General features: G+C 42.9%; 1 protein-coding gene across 1 annotated transcript in view; it reads left to right on the top strand.

Annotated features, from left to right (window-relative positions):
* Positions 1-22,298, top strand: part of ntsr1 (neurotensin receptor 1 (high affinity)) — an 83,077-nt gene extending 60,779 nt beyond the window's left edge. Inside the window, exon 4 of the mRNA XM_060936889.1 lies at positions 22,052-22,298. Coding sequence (XP_060792872.1) covers positions 22,052-22,298 — 247 coding nt within the window. The remainder of the gene's footprint in view (positions 1-22,051) is intronic.
* The last annotated feature ends 1,023 nt before the right edge of the window (positions 22,299-23,321 follow it).

Here is a 23,321-nt window from a genome sequence, read left to right on the forward strand (position 1 = left end):
TTTTCCAGATGGAAGGAAGCTGACAATGATTGGCACACATCTAAAAGAGTGTAAAGAAAACTCCACTGAGCTGGTTAGCACAGTACCTCAGTGTGCACCCACAGACAGCATCAGGGCCAGCAGCCTTCCTTATGTTGGTTTTACAAAGCTGTAACCTGATCTTTGCATATCACAAAATCAGTTCGGGGTACAAGAGAATTCTTCAATGCAGAGAAATTCTGAGTAAAATCACAACTTTCGAAACAGGAAAAAAACAATTGAAAGCATTTGGTAACTCAGCATCCAATACTCATTTAATGCTGATGTGTTGCTTGGCCTCATCTTCCTGCTTGTTAATACAGGCTATTGATTTAAGTCTTTGCCAAGCTACTCTGATATTACCACCTCCACCATTCCTACAATGAAGCATGGTGGTGGCAGCATCTTGCTGTCGGGATATTTTTCATCTGCAGGGACAGGAAAGCTGGTCAGGATTGAAGGAAAGATGGATGGCACTACATACAGGGCAATTCTGGAAAAAAACCTGTTTGAGTCAGCCATAGGTTTGAGACTGGGACGAAGGTTCACATTCCAGCAGGACAATGACCCTAGACCTACTGCTAAAGCCACACTGGAGTGGTTTAAAGGGAAACATATAAATGTCTTGGAATGGCCTAATCAAAGCTCAGACCTCAATCCAATTGAGAATCTGTGGCATAACTTGAAGATTGCTGTACACCAACGCAACCCACTGAACTTCAAGGAGTTGGAGCAGTTTTGCCTTGAGGAATGGGCAAAAATCCCAGTGGCTAAATGTGCTAAGCTAATAGAGACATTCCCCAAGAGACTTGCAGCTGTAATTGCAGCAAAAGGTAGCTCTATAAAGTATTTATTTATTTATTTATTTATTTATTGGGGGGGATGAATACCTATGCACACTCCAGATTTCTGTTTTTTCATCTTAATTATCGTTTGTGTCACAATAAAACAACAATTTGCACCTTTAAAGTGGTAGGCATGTTGTGTAAATTGAATGGTGCTAACCCCCCAAAAATCCATTTTAATTCCAGCTTGTAATGCAACAAAACAGGATAAACACCAAGGGTGATGAATACATTTGCAAGACACTGTACACAGGTTTAGGAAGCTCATCTACGTATCTCTTCAGGAAATGACAGCCTCAGAGCTGTGATTCATCTGCTTTCTGGCATTTCTGTGACAGGCACTGTGGCTGTACATGAACTGAATGGAAGCTAGCAGGTGTTTGGCAGTTTTCCTAACAGTATTTAGGGCCTGGAATATAATTTTTGCATACTTTTTAGGGTTTCTGCCCATCCATTACTAATAGGTTCGATTGAAGACAGCTTGGGCATGAGAGCACTCTATACATTACATCACCTCCCCCCAAACTGCACATTAATGTGGATCGTTTGGTGGATCCAAGGACAAATTACTGTTTTTTATCAATGCCAGCATATGCTTGGATTTATTTTGACACTTGCACTGAGCAGCTTTAATTTTCTTCTGTGTTATTAGGTTGAGTGAGCTAGTTCTGATGATGGATGTAGAGATGTTTTAAGAGGAATAGAAAGTGCAATGAGCTTGATGTAAGATGAGCTATAACTCTCTAATGCCAAATTACATTTAAAATTGTATGATCTATAAATTTCAAATGCCTAAAATATATTTAATATGGTTCAGAAACACTTTGAAGTACAAGATTTTAATACTCCATATAGAAGGTCAGATAAGATATGTCGGCATGCTGTACTGTTATTTAATCTCATTTGGCTTTTTTTGAAACCACTCTCTCTTTAGAATAAAATGAATTGGAGCCTGACTGTTTCATTCATCCAGCTCAAAGCAGCAGATATATCAATTGGAAGACTATTTGGCAGAACTCTGCTGTGATCTACAAGGCACTAGAGAGAAGAGATGGATTACTGTCTGAATGCAAACTCAGCCAGTTGAAAATTAAGGCTAGATATATGTGTTTGTCTGTATTTGTGGCAGCATGCAAAGCTATTGATAAATGTTTGCTCTTCATTTTCTGAAGGTTATTTCTGTTTCTATGTGCTGAGGCAAGGTAGTGTGTAGGACACTGGAAAAAAAATGTCAGCCTCACCGACTTGCACAAACATATTTCATCTTCCAATTAAGCTGCTTTTATATCAGAATGCAAAGAAGCAATTGTTTTTCTTGTAACATGCAGAATGAAAGCCAAGGTATTAGCACTTAAGTTAATGAAATAAACATTAAATTAAATTAAAATCTGCCTGCAAAAGTTAAAGTTAAGCTAAAACAAATTAAAAGTCAAGCTAAACAAATTACAATTTTTTTTCTGCTGTGTTAATGCAATATTTAAAATAAAAGATGATGAGTGGAGTCCAATATGTCTACAGTGGTGCTTGAAAGTTTGTGAACCCTTTAGAATTTTCTATATTTCTGCATAAATATGACCTAAAACATCATCAGATTTTTACACAAGTCCTAAAAATAGATAAAGAGAACCCAGTTAAACAAATGAAACAAAAATATTATACTTAGTCATTTATTTATTGAGGAAAGTGATCCAATATTGCATATTTGTGAGTGGCAAAAGTATGTGAACCTTTGCTTTCAGTATCTGGTGTGGTGCCCTTGTGCAGCAATAACTGCAACTAAACATTTCCGGTAACTGTTGATCAGTCCTGTATACCGGCTTGGAGGAATTTTAGCTCATTTCTCCATATAGAACAGCTTCAACTCTAGGATGTTGATGGGTTTCCTCACATGAACTGCTCGCTTCAGGTCCTTCCACAACATTTTGATTGGATTAAGGTCAGGACTTTGACTTGGCCATTCCAAAACATTAACTTTATTCTTATTTAACCATTCTTTGGTAGAACGACTTGTGTGCTTAGGGTCATTATCTTGCCACATGACCCACCTTCTCTTGAGATTCAGTTCATGGACAGATGTCCTGACATTTTCCTTTAGAATTCGCTGATATAATTCAGAATTCATTGTTCCATCAATGATGGCAAGCTGTCCTGGCCCAGATGCAGCAAAACAGGCCCAAACCATGATATTACCACCACCATGTTTGACAGATGGGATAAGGTTCTTATGCTGGAATGCAGTGTTTTCCTTTCTCCAAACATAACGCTTCTCATTTAAACCAAAAAGTTCTATTTTGGTCTCATCCGTCCACAAAACATTTTTCCAACAGCCTTCTGGCTTGTCCACATGATCTTTAGCAAACTGCAGACAAGCAGCTGTAGGTGTAATTAATGATTATGTATATTTAGGTTGGTATAAGTGATCAATCTTTAATAATTAAATGGATTCAATCCCCTTTGAATCGTTTAATTTGACTCATTTGAATTGAATCCTACCATGAAATCAGTCTCATTGAATCGTTTGAAATGAATCATTCAAATGAATCATTCAAATGAATCGAATCAGTGAATCGAATCAGTGAACCATTTAGTGAATCATTTAGTGAATCATACCATTAATCCTGGTGCTTAATAATAAATTACCAAACAGCTAAAATGGTATCTTCCAAATTATTATTGATCACTTACCATATTACATAGATCATCTGCACCTTTTTGAATTCTTTGGGAGATTGGGCAACTTCAAAGTATCGAAACAGCAGACAGACACCACACAAAATTCCAATGATAATGTTTATTATAACAAAGATAAGTAAAAATAAAAGGAGAGGAAAAACAAAAAAAAAGAAATTTGAATAATTGAATGGCAACAGAATGAAATCTTCTATGAATAGAATGTTTGTGTGTGTGTGTGTGTGTGTGTGTATGAGCCAAAGGACTAGCTTTGGAGGTTAATTAGATGCAGGAATAATAGCTGCTCTATGTGTAGCCACGTGGTTAGCTTTGTGGCTAACCAGACAAAGAGATGCTAGCTAGCATGTGCTTCTTCAGGCCTAGTAGGCCACGTGTGTTAAAAGCTAAAGTTAAGGATTAAAAATACATTCAAACGGTCATCCGTGATATATATATATATATATATATATATATATATATATATATATATATATATGGCTTTAAATGTAGGCACAGGAGAATTTGCTATAAAGGTTGAATTGAAATCAGTACTTATGATTTTATTTGAACTGAAATACAGGCCTAGTGTGGAACAAAGGAGAGGAGGAGGGGTTGCCACGTGTCTCCTTTGTAGAACAAAGAGTTAGCTCTGCTTTGCTAGCTAAGCATGCAGTCAGGGCCTGTTTTGGAGACAAAGGCTCTTCCAGACCACTCACCCTTAGCTCTATAGTATTATCCAATGTGCTGAAATCTTGATGAGGCCAAGATATGTGTGAGTAATGAAATTAGGATGTTAGGAAGGAGAGAGAGAGAGAGAGAGAACATGCAAAAACTTATTGATTAACCAATTTTAAATCAACAAACAAATGATAGAGAACCAAAATTCAGTGTATATACTTCATTTAACTTCATATAACTTCACATTAAGTGAATAACTAATTCCTAAGACTTAATCTTTTGCCCAATGCCTGTTCTTACTGCAAAAAGTCTCGTCTTCTGTAGAGTAGGCTCGAGGAGCGCTTCGGTGAGGAGGAGAGGAGTTTCTTTCTAGAAGCTTCTTAGCTGATGAGAAGAAGAGTTCTTTTCAACACCATGCACGGGCTTAAGAAAGGGATCAGCCGCTTTTCTCAGCACCAATAAACTGCTTTTTGCTCGCAGTTGCGTACATCTTAAAAGAATAATTGAAAAGAATAACTGAAAACCGGTTTATAACTCGCTTGAGTTGAAGATCGCGTGTTTCCGGAGTCCACCGTGATCAAGGGTGGACAGAAGGGGGAAACGCGCTAAAACGTGTTTCTTGCAAGAAAGAGTCGTGCCTTCGGACGGTCCGATGGTGAGTGTCTCTTTTTAGGTCCGTTCTTCTTCAAGTTCAGACTCAGAGACAAAGAAAAACGGGGTCTTCCAAGTCTCTTATGTGATGTACGTGATCCCGCCCAGGCGTGACGTAGGTCAATGCGGAAGTTGGCTGGGAGTTGTAGTTCTTAGACACAAGATTGCGCATGGTACCTACATTCCACCTTTTGGTCTCAGGGGTATGACGGAGTCGTAGCACTGAGAGCACCGTATCGTACCATCGCTGTGTCCATAGTCCTTGAGGTAGACTTGTTCTGTACAGTTCATGGTGTCCTGTGAAGACTGTGTAAACTTGTGAGTTCCAGTGAGACAGTTGGAGGTAGAGACATTTGGGCATATAATCACCATAGGCACTTGGGCATATAATCACTATCTAACTAGATTAGGGTTACCTCAAAATTTAAACAGTGAACGCTACATATATTTCATTTCAGTGAACACTACATATATACTTCATTTCAGTGAACACTACATATATACTTCATTTCAGTGAACACTACATATATTTCATTTCAGTGAACACTACATATATACTTCATTTCCTACTCAAAGAAAATAATAAAACCAAAAAGAGAGGAAGTGGAGTAGAGAAAAGAAGTGTTAGTGTTTAGGGTCTTAAACCTAATCTTCTGGCAAGGTAACGGCAGCAGGTGGTTTGGCTAGAAAGCGTGCGCTACTATAGCCGAAACTGTCAGGGATGCAGACCCCTTTATCCAGCTTGGCGTATAGTGTCGCTATTCGTTTGTGTAGCATGCATGCGATGCCAGCGGAAAAGACCCAGCCACAGAGAAGAAGTCCCAAAACAATCAGACTTATAATAGACCCTAGGTCAGGTAACTCTCTGACCCGGTTTTGGGAGATTATGGTCGAAACTCCATTCTGACCTAAACTAAATTTCACCGTTTTGGTCCCTTCACCCAGCAGTTGCTGTTGGAGGGTGTCACCGATCTCAAGATCATAACCTTCGAATGCGTCTATCATCTCAATCTCCGAATCGTACCGGTCAGTACTAAGATGGTGTAGGGTGATGTCACCTATGTGAATGGTGGCTCCCTGTGGTACACTAAGGAACACCGTTTGGTTTGGGATTTTCATTCTTGTGGCTGTGTGGTGCTGGTTGTATGACATCAAGATTTCAGTTTTTGGAGTGTTAACAACCCACCGACTACCAGCTCTCTCTACTCTAGTTTCCATATCCTCGTCCTTTGTGGACATTTGACCTACACACTTTTGTTCGGGCACTTTTGCCCTCAGACCACGCAGGCGATCTGTAGTGTCTCTAATGAATGGGTTGCTTGGGCAGACACAGTGGATGTCTTTAGTGGAGGTGCACATCTCTAGGTTGGGAATAAAGTAGACAGAGGGGTCGTCGTCATGGTATGCTACCATGGGTGGTGTCTGTATGTGTATACGGACATTGTTTTTCCAGAAAACCACGTTGAGGACAGACTTGAGTCTATATATGTTGTTTTTCTCAATGATGGGTAGATTTAGTATGAAACCTATCTCTAAATCTTGTGGACTCACAAAAATGGGGATAACACTGCCAAGACTATAGGCCAGGTGTATTTGCGAGGAATGTATGTTAGTAGTAGTGGTGGATTGTAGTATATTCTCCACCAAGCTAAGGGGTGTGAGATACGATGGGACCTTGCCACTACTCAGGGAACTGATTGAGTCACCTACTTCTCTAAGCAGGTCTTGCATTAAATCCCTTACTACTGTGACATATTTGATCTCGTTCTTGATTATTTCGGCCAATCTGTCTACGGTTTGTATAGTGCTATGGATTAGATCAGTATGCATGTTAACGGTTAATATAGTTCCCTGCAGGGATTTGCCTAAGCCCTGCAGCTCTTCTTGTTGGGCAAGCAGTTTCTCTCGGATCTCTGGCATTTCCTTTTGCAAAATGCTAACTTCTCTTTTCAGCGTATTCAAACTGACTGTGTTGGCTGCAGAGAGACCAATAGAGAACAAGGACCCAATGGCAGATGCACTGATAATTAAACCCCCGAGGAACCTTTTCTGACGTGTTTTACCGCTCAGCTCTTCCTCGGTGACTATGAATTTTTGTAACTGTTCTAGCATATGGGTAGTGGTGCGTCTAGCGTGTCCAACTACATTAGATATCTCGCCATTTGGTCCGTTATCATCGATCGAAGGTATAAGTGACTTGAGGTGTTTGCGGTATACGGCCCATGGGCCTAGCCGGGCGTATACTCGTTGAGTGTGGATGCGACAGTTTGTAAGAAGGAGCCCAGGAGCCTCCTGCAGGATGATGCCAGCTGGGGGGCCAGGCGCCACCACCTCACTTGACTGACTCAGTTGTAGGGTGAGGAGGATGCACAGGATTCCGAGGGAGTCCATTCTGTAACATACAGAAGGGTTTACTTTATTGGGTTGTAAATTGTGATCGGGAGTGTTAGTGTACGCTTATAGACCCTTTTCAGTCACGTGACCTTCGTAAACGCGACCGCCATTTTGGACATGTAGTGGACTTCAGCTCGAATCAGTTTGAATGCGAGGAAGGCAACAAACGAAAAACATAAAAGAAAAAGGAGCGAGATGCAGAAAACACCTTCACTATCCAGCGACATAGGGCATTTACAGGGCGAGCAGAGGGAGAGATATTTGCAAAAACTGAGGTTAGCAGGCTTAGAGAACGACGTTTACCTGCTTCCACCAGGATTGTTCACTGACGTACGGAAGTACACGAAGCCCTCGTCTTTACCTGACTTCGGCCCACATGATCTGTATACCTATGTCGTTAAAAACCCATCACCATACACATACACGCCAATGTCAGGGGTTCCGGAGTGCGCTCCGGCTTGCTCCAGGAGTGCTCCGTCCGAGGTTCCGGAGCGCGCTCCGGCTTGCTCCAGGAGTGCTCCGGCTGAGGTTCCGGAGCGCGCTCCGGCTTGCTCCCCCTCAAATTAAGCAGCGCGCTCTGGCTTGCTCCCCCTCAAATTAAGCAGCGCGCTCTGGCTTGCTCCCCCTCAAATTAAGCAGCGCGTTCCGGCTTGCTCCGGAGCAAGCCGGAGCGCTCTGCTTAATTTGAGGGGGAGCAAGCTGGAGCGCGCTCCGGAACCTCGGCCGGAGCACTCCGGGAGCAAGCCGGAGCGCGCTGCTTAATTTGAGGGGGGGCAAGACGGAGCGCGCTCTGGAACCTCGGACGTTGGCTCCGGCAGCTATTTACACTGGATCCGGTGTAAATAGCTGCCGGATCATAATTACAGTAAACTAGTAAATACAGTAAAGGAAAAACTTGAGACTGAAAGGTTTTAACAGTCATCCAAATGACTGAACGTAAACATTGCTACAGTAACATACCAGCTACTATGTTGTTGACATTAGCTAGTCAACAATAGCTACTACAGAAGAACAAAGAGGTTACAATGGGTTATTTTAACCTATTTGGTTACACACTCGCCGCCACAGAATGTTAACAGCAATGTAATGCCTTTTCTGGCTAATTTTATTCGTCTTACCTCCAACAAAGTGGTCACTACACAAGCGTTGGTATGCCGAGGGCTGCCAATCTGTTAATGGCCGCTATCCATCTTCTCCGTCGGGATCTGATAAAATGATAAACCTTGCCTTGTTTGTTGATGGTTACTACATCCAGGTGCACAACAATATAGTGGCATGATGGAAGTCTTGCTGAAAGTAAAAACTTTCTTTGCTGCCGTTCCTCAATATTGGCTGTGGTAAACTACTGGTAGTACATGTCCAAAATGGCGGCCGCGTTTGTCGTGATGTCACGTGAAAAGGGTCCATAGGTGAGTGACTCGGTGTGCAAAGACATGAACTGAAGTTCATCGGAAATTTGATCTCGCGTGGCGCTTGGTTGATCGGCGTTCGCACTAATCTCATCGCAACGAGTTTGTTTATGTTTTGTGGGATCCAACGACTGTGGGATTTTGATTTGTGTGAAGCTGACTAAGTTTATGTTGCAGGGCTTGGTTGGGATTGGGTCGCCTTGTGAGAGCCGTGTCTGAGAGATGGTGGTAAAGACTTTAGTGCACGTGAGAGGCGCGTCTTGTGTGTTTGCCTTCGCCATCAGGGGGGGCCCTACATCCTGACCCTCGCCTGCTGTTTCAGAGGGATCTCCTCCCCCTTTCACGAGATATACCCGTGGTTCCTGGCCTAATCATGCTAACGGACAGCTTTTGTCATTTTTCTTGGGCTCTTTGGTTTTATCGGTTGAGGAATTTGACTGTTCCTGTAACAGTCTTCTAAATTCAGCCAAGCAGGCCTTCAAAGAGTCCAGTTCTGAGTGGGACTCATCAGATTGGTCCGAGTCACTGTGTCGGCTCTCTTTGCCCCTACATTTAGTGTTATGGTCGGAACGCTCCTGCCATCTCTGGTCAGAGCAGGGATGACGGTTTTGTTGCTTACCACTTTGTTCCTTATGACCATTCTCATCTGATGAGCAGTTGCCATGGTCACTGTGGCCTTTCCATTGGTCTCTCCTGGCCTTACCTTGCCGATTCTCCCACTCACCTTGGTGATGGCTCGGCAAGGGGCGGGCTGGACCGGGATTTTTCCAGGTGGGTCCCCCTTTTGGTGCTTCACCTCCTTCTAAGGTTAGCGGGGGCTTGTCCTCACCCTGGAGGCTAAGGACTCTGGGTTCATCATCGTTTCCGTTTGCGGGTTTGACGATGGTCTCCCAGGTCATTTGGGCTAGCTGCCTAGTTTCCTTCATCGAGTAGCAATTTTGCCGACACATCAGTGTGACTTGGGTCCGCACGCTTGGGTGGAGGTTATGTAAGAAAAGGGATTTGAAGCCCCTGTCTTTTTCTAAACCTGGTGCATTGCTACCCTGGAAGTAGGCGGTACGTAGCCATCTATAATATTCACGAGGTGCCTCAGACCATTTCTGTTTGATTTGTATTGCACACAACGTCGCGGAGGTTTCATCCGTGTACGGCGCATATTCTTCCCTCATGTAATTGCGAAGTTTTGAATAACTATCGCGAACGTTTGGTGGTAGTGTCTCTAAAAAGGCACGGACGCTGCTACTGGAGGTCTTCCAGACCAGTTTAAGCTTCTCTCTCATTGTGGCTCTCGGTAGGTCCATCAGGCATTGGTCAATTTCTCGTAAATAATCATTTACGTTGGTTCTTTTATTATCGGGATTGAATCGCTCGATATCTTTGGCAAGTAGGTCAGTTTGCTGTATGCGGAGGGCTTGGTGCGCGTCTTTACGCGACCCCCTTCACTCTCCTGAGTGCTCACTATCTGAGCTACTCTGGAATTGCTCCCGTTCCGCACGAGAGTCATAGTCTGATTCACCCGAAGGCGGATCAGGGAAGCTGTAGCGCACTGACCTAGGTGTGCTACAGGCCTGGGCTTGGGATGAGCGCAGGGTGACTCCATCCTGGCTAGACAACGACGGAGTCGTGTAGCGAGTTGATGGAGGTTGGCGGGACGCCTGGTGCTCGACCAGGTAATCCTTGGTGTCCAGTTCGGACGCCTCTTCCCGCTCTAAACTTTGACGCATGGTTGGGGGTCTCTCACGCCCCTCGTGCCCTTCTTTGGGGTTCTGCTCCTTGGCAGCCCTTCCGGCGCCTTTCTCAGCTTTCTCTAGCCTTTCGGCGCACTCATCAAGGGAGTCCTTCAAGAGGCTATGTTCCCTATATAGATCATTGACCTCGGCTGTCAGCTCGGCGTTGCTGGTGGTCAGTCTATCAACTTCTCCACAGAGGGATCTGATCTGTTGATCAGTATCCTGGAAGTGTAACAGGAATAGTTTACCTAGTGCATCTTGGACACTGATTGTTGTTCTCTTTGGATCTCTCATTTGTGCTATTGAGTTGATTATGTTAGCTTGGCAATCATGCCTACTCATGCCCCTAATGGTTGCCCTTTCGGAGTCAGAGCAGTGAAATGAGGTCTGCGATGACCTCAAAAAGAGACATGTCTTGGCCGTTGTCTTCAGTCTCTGAGGCACAAGGGGATGCTATTTTACTTAGATTGGGTATTGGGTAATTAACCAATCAATTAGTCAATTATCAATTAATTATTATTAATTAATTAATATTAACCATGTAATTAATTAATTAACAAGGTTTGTTTTGTTTAGAAATGTTCTCTTATCCTAAGTTATCAATAGGTTGTTAGAATTTGTGATATGGTTATCACACTCCTGTTAACCGTTTTAACACACCTGGGGATATACCTTAGCAGTTGCTCAACTGGTAGTTTATCTGCTGCAACAATACTCAAGAAGTCAACAAACCAATCGCCTCACACGGGGCACCAATTATGTAGGTGTAATTAATGATTATGTATATTTAGGTTGGTATAAGTGATCAATCTTTAATAATTAAATGGATTCAATCCCCTTTGAATCGTTTAATTTGACTCATTTGAATTGAATCCTACCATGAAATCAGTCTCATTGAATCGTTTGAAATGAATCATTCAAATGAATCATTCAAATGAATCGAATCAGTGAATCGAATCAGTGAATCATTTAGTGAATCATTTAGTGAATCATACCATTAATCCTGGTGCTTAATAATAAATTACCAAACAGCTAAAATGGTATCTTCCAAATTATTATTGATCACTTACCATATTACATAAATCATCTGCACCTTTTTGAATTCTTTGGGAGATTGGGCAACTTCAAAGTATCGAAACAGCAGACAGACACCACACAAAATTCCAATGATAATGTTTATTATAACAAAGATAACAAGTAAAAATAAAAGGAGAGGAAAAAACAAAAAAAAGAAATTTGAATAATTGAATAGCAACAGAATGAAATCTTCTATGAATAGAATGTTTGTGTGTGTGTGTGTGTGTGTGTGTATATGAGCCAAAGGACTAGCTTTGGAGGCTAATTAGATGCAGGAATGCTAGCTGCCCTATGTGTAGCCACGTGGTTAGCTTTGTGGCTAACCAGACAAAGAGATGCTAGCTAGCATGTGCTTCTTCAGGCCTAGTAGGCCACATGTGTTAAAAGCTAAAGTTAAGGATTAAAAATACATTCAAACGGTCATCCGTGATATGGCTTTAAATGTAGGCACAGGAGACTTTGCTATAAAGGTTGAATTGAAATCAGTACTTATGATTTTATTTGAACTGAAATACAGGCCTAGTGTGGAACAAAGGAGAGGAGGAGGGGTTGCCACGTGTCTCCTTTGTAGAACAAAGAGTTAGCTCTGCTTTGCTAGCTAAGTATGCAGTCAGGGCCTGTTTTGGAGACAAAGGCTCTTCCAGACCGCTCACCCTTAGCTCTATGGACCCTTTTCATGTGACGTCACGACAAACGCGGCCACCATTTTGGACATGTACTACCAGTAGTTTACCACAGCCAACATTGAGGAACGGCAGCAAAGAAAGTTTTTACTTTCAGTAAGACTTCCATCATGCCACTATATTGTTGTGCACCTGGATGTAGTAACCATCAACAAACAAGGCAAGGTTTATCATTTTATCAGATCCCGATGGAGAAGATGGATAGTGGCCATTAACAGATTGGCAGCCCTCGGCATACCAACGCTTGTGTAGTGACCACTTTGTTGGAGGTAAGACGAATAAAATTAGCCAGAAAAGGCATTACATTGCTGTTAACATTCTGTGGCGGCGAGTGTGTAACCAAATAGGTTAAAATAACCCATTGTAACCTCTTTGTTCTTCTGGAGTAGCTATTGTTGACTAGCTAATGTCAACAACATAGTAGCTGGTATGTTACTGTAGCAATGTTTACGTTCAGTCATTTGGATGACTGTTAAAACCTTTCAGTCTCAAGTTTTTCCTTTACTGTATTTACTAGTTTACTGTAATTATGATCCGGCAGCTATTTACACCGGATCCAGTGTAAATAGCTGCCAGAGACAACATCCGAGGTTCCGGAGTGCGCTCCGGCTTGCTCTCCCTCAAATTAAGCAGCGCGCTCCGGCTTGCTCCCAGAGTGCTCCGGCTGAGGTTCCGGAGAGTGCTCCAGCTTGCTCCCCCTCAAATTAAGCAGTGCGCTCTGGCTTGCTCCGGAGCAAGCCGGAGCACGCTGCTTAATTTGAGGGGGAGCAAGCCAGAGAGCGCTGCTTAATTTGAGGGGGAGCAAGCCAGAGAGCGCTGCTTAATTTGAGAGGGAGCAAGCCAGAGCGTGCTGCTTAATTTGAGGGGGAGCAAGCCGGAGTGCGCTCCGGAACCTCGGCCGGAGCACTCCTGGAGCAAGCCGGAGCGCGCTCCGGAACCTCGGACGTTGGCGTGTATATGTATGGCGATAGGTTTTTAACGACATAGGTATACAGATCATGTGGGCCGAAGTCAGGTAAAGATGAGGGCTTCGTGTACTTCCGTACGTCAGTGAACAATCCTGGTGGAAGCAGGTAAACGTCGTTCTCTAAGCCTGCTAACCTCAATTTTTGCAAATACCTCTCCCTCTGCTCGCCCTGTAAATGCCCTACGTCGCTGGATAGTGAAGGTGTTTTCTGCATCTCGCTCCTTTTTCTTTTATGTTTTTCGTTTGTCGCCTTCCTCGCATTCAAACTGATTCGAGCCGAAGTCCACTACATGTCCAAAATGGCGATCGCGTTTATGAAGGTCACGTGACTGAAAAGGGTCTATAGTATTATCCAATGTGCTGAAATCTTGATGAGGCCAAGATATGTGTGAGTAATGAAATTAGGATGTTAGGAAGGAGAGAGAGAGAGAGAGAGAACATGCAAAAACTTATTGATTAACCAATTTTAAATCAACAAACAAATGATAGAGAACCAAAATTCAGTGTATACACTTCATTTAACTTCATATAACTTCACATTAAGTGAATAATTCCTAAGACTTAATCTTTTGCCCAATGCCTGTTCTTACTGCAAAAAGTCTCGTCTTCTGTAGAGTAGGCTTGAGGAGCGCTTCGGTGAGGAGGAGAGGAGTTTCTTTCTAGAAGCTTCTTAGCTGATGAGAAGAAGAGTTCTTTTCAACACCGTGCACGGGCTTAAGAAAGGGATCAGCCACTTTTCTCAGCACCAATAAACTGCTTTTTGCTCGCAGTTGCGTACATCTTAAAAGAATAATTGAAAAGAATAACTGAAAACCGGTTTATAACTCGCTTGAGTTGAAGATCGCGTGTTTCCGGAGTCCACCGTGATCAAGGGCGGACAGAAGGGGGAAACGCGCTAAAACGTGTTTCTTGCAAGAAAGAGTCGTGGCTTCACTTCAGACGGTCCGATGGTGAGTGTCTCTTTTTAGGTCCGTTCTTCTTCAAGTTCAGACTCAGAGACAAAGAAAAACGGGGTCTTCCGAGTCTCTTATGTGATGTACGTGATCCCGCCCAGGCGTGACGTAGGTCAACGCAGAAGTTGGCTGGGAGTTGTAGTTCTTAGACACAAGATGGCGCATGGTACCTACACAGCAATGTTCTTTTTGGAGAGCAGTGGCTTTCTCCTTGCGACCCTGCCATGCACACCATTGTTGTTCAGTGTTCTCCTGATGGTGGACTCATGAATGTTAACATTAGCCAATGTGAGAGAGGCCTTCAGTTGCTTAGAAGTTACCCTGGGGTCCTTTGTGACCTCGTTGACTATTACATGCCTTGCTCTTGGAGTGATTTTGGTTGGTCAACCACTCCTGGGGAGGGTAACAATGGTCTTGAATTTCCTCCTTTTGTACACAATCTGTCTGACTGTGGATTGGTGGAGTCCAAACTCTTTAGAGATGGTTTTGTAACCTTTTCCAGCCTGATGAGCATCAACAACAGTTTTTCTGAGGTCCTCAGAAATCTCCTTTGTTCGTGCCATGATACACTTCCACAAACATGAGTTGTGAAGATCAGACTTTGATAGATCTCTGTTCTTTAAATAAAACAAGGATGCCCACTCACACCTGATTGTCATCCCATTGATTGAAAACACCTGACTCTAATTTCACCTTCAAATTAACTGCTAATCCTAGAGGTTCACATACTTTTGCTACTCACAGATATGTAATATTAGATCATTTTTTCAATAAATTAATGACCAAGTATTATATTTTTTGTCTCATTTGTTTAACTGGGTTCTCTTTATCTACTTTTAGGACTTGTGTGAAAATCTGATGATGTTTTAGGTCATATTTATGCAGAAATATTGAAAATTCTAAAGGGTTCACAAACTTTCAAGCACCACTGTATTGTTAAATGTGCTATACAAATAAATTGACTTGACTTAATTGTGTCACACCTGCACATGTTGGCTGACTCTCGCGCATGCTCTGGACAGCACACACTACGAACAGACTCACGCACGTGTGCCGCTAATGACTCACACTGGCACCGGATTAAGGCACAATCAGCACACATATATAAGGATGCCTAAGATTGACTTACTTTGCAAAGTATTGAGTTGTCGCAGCACTTTACCGAGCCGTGCTTTGCATTGATTTCCTGGTTTCCTGATTCCTGTTCCTAGTCTTTTGATTCTGCCTTTGTCTGTGCGGACAATAGTCTGTGCCTCGCCAAACTGCTTGTTTACCATTCTCAATTTATGCCTGCTGATTTGGATGATTTGCCTGATTGTCTAATTCTTAATAAATATTTTCTGCACCTACAACCCCAATTCCAAAAAAGTTGGGACAAAGTACAATTTGTAAATAAAAACAGAATGCAATGATGTGGAAGTTTCAAAATTCCATATTTTATTCAGAATAGAACATAGATGACATATCAAATGTTTAAACTGAGAAAATGTATCATTTAAAGAGAAAAATTAGTTGATTTTAAGTTTCATGACAACAACACATCTCAAAAAAGTTGGGACAAGACCATGTTTACCACTGTGAGACATCCCCTTTTCTCTTTACAACAGTCTGTAAACATCTGGGGACTGAGGAGACAAGTTGCTCAAGTTTAGGGATAGGAATGTTAACCCATTCTTGTCTAATGTAGGATTCTAGTTGCTCAACTGTCTTAGGTCTTTTTTGTCATATCTTCCATTTTATGATGCACCAAATGTTTTCTATGGGTGAAAGACCTGGACTGCAGGCTGGCCAGTTCAGTACCCGGACCCTTCTTCTACGCAGCCATGATGCTGTAATTGATGCAGTATGTGGTTTGGCATTGTCATGTTGGAAAATGCAAGGTCTTCCCTGAAAGAGACGTCGTCTGGATGGGAGCATATGTTGCTCTAGAACCTGGATATACCTTTCAGCATTGATGGTGTCTTTCCAGATGTGTAAGCTGCCCATGCCACACACACTAATGCAACCCCGTACCATCAGAGATGCAGGCTTCTGAACTGAGCGCTGATAACAACTTGGGTCGTCCTTCTCCTCTTTAGTCCGAATGACATGGCGTCTCTGATTTCCATAAAGAACTTCAAATTTTGATTCGTCTGACCACAGAACAGTTTTCCACTTTACCACAGTCCATTTTAAATGAGCCTTGCTCCAGAGAAGACGTCTGCGCTTCTGGATCATGTTTAGATACAGCTTCTTCTTTGAACTATAGAGTTTTAGCTGGCAACAGCGGATGCCACGGTGAATTGTGTTCACAGATAATGTTCTCTGGAAATATTCCTGAACCCATTTTGTGATTTCCAATACAGAAGCATGCCTGTATGTGATGCAGTGCCGTCTAAGGGCCCGAAGATCACGGGCACCCAGTATGGTTTTCCGGCCTTGACCCTTACGCACAGAGATTCTTCCAGATTCTCTGAATCTTTTGATGATATTATGCACTGTAGATGATGATATGTTCAAACTCTCCTCTTCCCATCATTACTTCTGAGAGCCGCTGCCATTCCAAGATGCTCTTTTTATACCCAGTCATGTTAATGACCTATTGCCAATTGACCTAATGAGTTGCAATTTGGTCCTCCAGCTGTTCCTTTTTTGTACCTTTAACTTTTCCAGCCTCTTATTGCCCCTGTCCCAACTTTTCTGAGATGTGTTGCTGTCATGAAATTTCAAATGAGCCAATATTTGGCATGAAATTTCAAAATGTCTCACTTTTGACATTTGATTTGTTGTCTATGTTCTATTGTGAATACAGTATCAGTTTTTGAGATTTGTAAATTATTGCATTCCATTTTTATTTACAATTTGTACTTTTGTTCCAACTTTTTTGGAATCTGGGTTGTACATCTGTCTCCACCACATGTCCCTGACAGAATATTTTACCACTACATGGATGTAGCAGAAGAGATCCGACACACCCCTCAATGCCATGCCCAGGTTTGCTGCTTCCTCTGCAAGCCATTTTGCAAGAGGGCACCATTTCCATTCACTGGAGCTCTCGTTTGGCAAGTAGAAGTCTTCTGCTCCCAGGATGAACAAATGGCCTCCATCCAGGTTGCTGGAAATTTTGTGAATAAATAGCATCGCGACTCCAGTCAGAGCTTCCCTTGAGGAACTGTTTGCGTTGTCACTGGGGGCATCCACATCGAGCCACCAGCTGCAGATCTTTTCAGCTCCTCTGCTCCTAGGGAAGCCACCGAAAACGAAAACACTGCCCACACCTCCGTGCAGTCCCAACTCTGACCGCTCTGCAACCCAAGAGAGCGCAAGTCTAAGCCCAGCAGCCACACCTGCAGACCAGAATAACTCCTTGTCAGCCTTGTCCAGCATCCAGTGTCACTTACCACCATGAACTCCAGAATCCAAGCCTTGGAGTCCGGTTGGTTCCCTCTCCAAGTTCGTGTTTCCCGGCAACAGCGGGTTTGTTTACACCCTCCATGCTCCCAAATTAGCCACAGGTCCAGCTCCTGTGTTGCAGAATGATGATGTCACCACCCAAGTACTCAATCTGACAACTCTCATTAACCCTATAGGTGTAGCTCCCTGTACATATTCTGGAGAGAGAGGGAGAAAAAGAAAGAAAGAAAAAATGCCTAATAATTTATTTATCTACTCTTCATGATGACGAAACTCAAAATATCAATAGCCTCATTCATGTCATGCCTTTACACCCTTTGCATTGGCATTTACTTAGCTAAATGGAGAGATAGGATTCCTCAGGCAGGCTCACCTTCAGCTGTCACAGCAGCCATAAACATTTCACACCTCGTCAGAGGCCCTTAGTTGGACCCTCCTTAACAACTGTAAACTGATTTCATGCTTCACCTCTTAGATGATTTTTGCTTGTGGATGACCCAAATTCAAAGCCAGGCTAATGTATCTCAGAGCTCAGCATATATTTACAAATTGGGTGGGTATTTCTCTATCTGAAAAGAAAACATCAAGCCCTCTCCAGACTATAGAATTTCTAGGCATCACCTTAGACAGCAACCGGATGCAAGCTTCACTGCCTCTTGGAAAAATCAAATTGCTTCAGAGAGATCATGAGAAGTACAGAAGGCAATAGTAATTTCAAAAAGGAAAATGTCTATGTTTGGTCATCTTAATTACACAATGCATGTTATTCCCCAGGGACGCGCCTTTATATCCAGGCTTCTTGACCTCTCTAAATCTGTAGAGAACTCCATGATAGGGTGAGCTTGGATACAGGCTGCAGATCTGAACGCTGGTTCTGGTCTCCATCTCTTGGGTAAATGGAACAGTATCTCATTCTTCTATAATGAAAACCTGGACTCTCCATTAGCAATTAAGTTGTTTCACAGATGCAGCCCCTTCCATTGGTTGGGTGGGGTTTTCAATAATCAGTGGTTTGCTGATGCATGGGCAAAAGAATTGTCATCCTCTCATAGAGCACCTATTTCAGCTGCTTTAACCTGCCTACCTTTGCTGCTTCCTCTGCAAGCCATTTTGCAACCCACCTCCACCCCAACTCCTCCCCTTTTATGCTGTCTGACTTTAAAGATTGAAAGATTCTTTATTGTCAATTCACTATATATCCAGGACATATAGGAGAATTGAAATGCTGTTTCTCTCTCACCTTACTTGTAAAAAACAGATCAAGATTACACAAAAAAATTAAGAAAACAATATATATAAATATTTATAAATATGGGCGGCACGGTGGTATAGTGGTTAGCGCTGTCACCTCACAGCAAGAAGGTCCGGATTTGAGCCCCGTGGCCGATGAGGGCCTTTCTGTGTGGAGTTTGCATGTTCTCCCCGTGTCTGCGTGGGTTTCCTCCGGGTGCTCCGGTTTCCCCCCACAGTCCAAAGACATGCAGGTTAGGTTAACTGGTGACTCTAAATTGACTGTAGGTGTGAATGTGAGTGTGAATGGTTGTCTGTGTCTATGTGTCAGCCCTGTGATGACCTGGCAACTTGTCCAGGGTGTACCCTGCCTTTCGCCCGTAGTCAGCTGGGATAGGCTCCAGCTTGCCTGCAACCCTGTAGAAGGATAAAGCGGCTAGAGATAATGAGATGAGATGAGATTTATAAATATAGATAATATAGATTAAAAATTAAGAAAAACAATATATAAATATAGATAATATAGATAACAATACACTCTAAAATCAATGTACAAAATAGCAGTAGTGCAAATACAGTACAATATCTAATGGAGAAGGTGCTAGAAGAGCAGCTTATGAGGTGTATATGAACAGTAGTGCAAATGAGCAATAGCAGCAGATACAGCATTAATGCTAATGTTTGTGGTGTGATGTGCAAATGGATGAGGTAGTTTTCTTGTGTGAATGAATGTGTTACAGACCAGGGGTAGGGGGTAGGTAGTGGACAGAGTTCAGCATCCTGACAGCCTGGTGGATGAAGCTGTTTAGCAGTCTTGTGGAGTGGGCCTGGAGGCTCCGGTACCTTTTCCCTGAGGGCAGGAGGCTGAAGAGTGAGTGTGAAGGGTGGAAGGTGTCACCAGCGATGCTGATAGCTCTGCGGGTGAGACGGGAGTGATAGATGTCTGTAAGGGAGGGCTGGGGGTACCAATGATCTTGCTGGCTGTGTTCACTATGCGTTGCAGAGTCTTCCGGCAGGAGGCACTGCAGCCTCCGTACCACACAGTGATGCAGCCAGTGAGGATACTCTCAATGGTGCCCCTGTAGAATAAGCACATGATGGGGGGTGGGACTCGTGCACTCCTCAGTTTGTGGAGGAAGTAGAGGCGAGTTTGAGTCTTCTTGGCCAGCGATGCAGTGCTGTTGGACCAGGAGAGGTCCTCAGCTATGTGCACCCCTAGGAATTTGGTGCTGCTCACCCCCTCCACTGCAGCACCATCGATGGTCAGAGAGGGATGCTGTGAGTGACTTCTCCTGAAGTCGACTACAATCTCTTTGGTCTTCTCCACGTTCAGGAAGAAATTGTTGACTTTACTCCACTCGACCAGTTGGCTCACCTCATTCCTGTAGTTGGCTTCATCGTTGTTAGTGATGATGCCCATCACAGTCGTGTTATCTGCAAACTTGATGATGTGGTTGGTGCTGTAGATTGGTACACAGTCATGGGTCAGCAGGGTGAAGAGCAGCGGGCTGAGCGCCCACCCTTGTGGGGCCCCTATGCTCAGCATGATGGTCCTGGAGGTGTTACTGACGACCCGAATGTTCTGTGGCATCCCTGTAAGAAAGTCCAGCACCCAGTTACAAAGTGAGGTGTCGAGTCCCAAATATCTGAGTTTTTATATTAGCTGCTGGGGAATGACTGTGTTGAATGCCGAACTGTAATCCAAGAACAGCATTCGCACATAGGTGTTCTTTGAGTCCAGGTGAGTGAGGGCTGGGTGGAGAGCAGTGGAGATAGCATCCCCTATGGACCTGTTTGGCCTATATGCAAACTGGAATGGGTCATGAGAGGGAGGAAGAATCAGTGTCAATTTCTGTATCATTGATGCCTGCTCACAACCCAGTCCAGGCCACCTTCTTCCATTGCTTCATGGTCCAGTTCTGATGCTCACATACCTATTGTAGGCACTTTCCTTGGTGGATAGGAGTCAGCATGAGCGTCCTGACCAGTCTGCAGCTACTCTACTCAGCCCATACAAAGCAAGCCATGATTCACTGTGCATTCTAACACCTTTCTGTTATAGCCAGCATTAACTTTTTCAGCAAGTTGTGCTACAGATGCTCTTCTGTGGTTCACTGATTGTCCTTCCTTGGACCACTTTCTGATAGATAATAATCACTGCATACTGGGAACACCCCCGTGACCTACAATTTTGGAGATGTGTTGACCCAGTCATCTAATCATTGCATTTGGTCCTTGTCAAAGAGGCTAAGATCCTTATGCTTGCCCATTTTTCTGCTTCCAACACATCAACTTTGAGAACTGACTGTTCACTTACTGCCTAACATATCCAACTCCTTGATGGGTGTGATCGTAACCATATACTGTTGTTCACTCCACATCTCTGTGCCTTTATAGTTCACTGTTTCAAGTCCCGCAAAAGCAGCCATCCTCCATTAAGGGGTGGGTGCTTCAGTCTTATACAGACCTTCTAATAAAAACAGTCTTTGCTGCTGCTGTCCCTGCTTTGGCCTTTCCATGCAGGCACATGGAAGGGCAGGGAGCTGCTCTCCCTGCCTCAAGGCTTTCCACATAGGCACATGGAAGGGCAGGGAAGTCCCTTAATCCATGCCCTTTCTGTTGCTGCCGCCCTCCCTGCTTTAGCCATTCCATGCAGGTTCATGGAAGGGCAGGGAGCTGCTCTTTCTGCCTCTAGGCTTTCCACGTAGGCATGTGGAAGGGCAGAGAGGTCCCAGACCAGAGCCACCTGCCAAATACAACTTGTTGCAAATATTGCAACATAAATAAAGTCCCTTGACAAAGTGGTCCTGACAGAAATGCAGGAAAAGGAAGAGTTCTTGACATATTGACTACACAAAATCATTTTATCAGTCTTAACACAGATGCAATCTCAATACAGCATACATATGAACTTCAGATTACTCATATATTACTCATAATGATAACCTTTCTAAACAATACGTGAGTGAATGACTCACATGTACACTGCAGCTTTGTCCTTGACCAAATGACCCCATCACCCAAGGACTATAATTATTTTACCAGAACCCCACTGCATGTGCCTTTTCTTGTAGCTGTATGCAGTCTTTTCTTCATGTTTTGGGTTTTAATTACATTCTTTATCAGTGGAGATGAAAAATAAATCTGACTAAAATCGAAATAAATGGTGTTCAAAATTGTTAGAAATTATGTTCTTTGACAACTTTGACAAATGTTTCAGGTTTACCACTTTAAACAACTTTAGCATTAGATTGGACAGTAATTGCACAAAGATATTTATGAGTATTTTAACAAGATTAACTCTGTGTGTGTGTGTGTGTGTGTGTGTGTGTGTGTGTGTGTGTGTGTTCTAGCACTCTCTATGACTTCTACCACTATTTCTACATGGCCACCAATGTGCTGTTCTATGTGAGCTCAGCAATTAACCCTGTCCTGTACAACCTGGTCTCAACCAACTACCGCCAGATCTTCTTCTCCACACTGCACAGTTTCTGCCTGCCATGTCAACGTAAGCAAACGCGCATGCTCACCAGGCACTCTACCAGCATCTCCAGTAACCAAACTTTCTCTACCAATGTCATTAAAGAGACTGCCTATTGATCAGTGACAACAGCCCATCACAAAGTGAGTGTAATCCTAGCAATGGTACTGTTATCACTTCTTATACTGTAGTTTCAGTTCTCAATGTGAGAGCCTCAGTGGCTCGAAAGAGCCAAGCTTGTTGCAGAACTAAACATAAAAATTTGTGATAAGATAACTTGATAAGTATTTAATGGTTCAGTTTTTAAAAATTGTGCAAATGCTGTATATACTTTATACTGTAAAGTATACTGTATAATTATAAAATATTGGGGGGAGGGGGGTTATTAGTGTATGTTTAGACTTGTTTTTTTTCCCCCAGAAGTCTTTTAGAAAATTTCGGAATCTATATAAACGTTGAAAAAAAAGAATTGAAATTTAAAGACTAAATACATTTCAAAAACATGGTTACTAATGCAGCACTGCAATTTAAACAGAGAGCAAAGAAACATCTAACAAAGGAAAATCCTATAGTTCTAGTGACTTGACTACAGCCACATTTCAGCTCACTCAAGTCCAGGTAATTCTGCGTGGCTCAATGCCCTTCTGCTTTGTAACAGGAAAAAAAAAAAGAGAATGAATGACAATAAAGATATTCCTCAACAGTTTAGCAAGTGCTATTGATGACTACTTAAAATCCCTGGTGTAACTAACAGGTAGTTTACTGTGAACATCATATTTTGACTTAACGTCCTTCTTTATTGAAACTATGCTACGTACAGAGAATGCTGCAGAGAGCCAAGTAACACATCATTAAGACTCTATTGAAGCATATTTATTAAATATATTAACTTAAAATAATATGGAATTTTTCCAGTAATGGACAAAAACAGATATGTGGCGCAAATAAGGGAGCTGTCATTCAAATAGACACGTGACCTGTCTAGGGTGTGTTTTCTGTTCAAAGAAGAGTATAATACATTGAATGAAGCAACCCGAGAGGCATGATATGGGTGAGCTACAATGCAAGAGACAGAGACGGACACTGTGAGAACGTTAATTTTGTTCCCTATAAAGGTTGTTTCTTGCTTGTTCAAGTATTGA

This window comes from Neoarius graeffei, chromosome 13, assembly GCF_027579695.1.
Source record: "Neoarius graeffei isolate fNeoGra1 chromosome 13, fNeoGra1.pri, whole genome shotgun sequence".
In the NCBI taxonomy this organism is placed as follows: domain Eukaryota; kingdom Metazoa; phylum Chordata; class Actinopteri; order Siluriformes; family Ariidae; genus Neoarius; species Neoarius graeffei.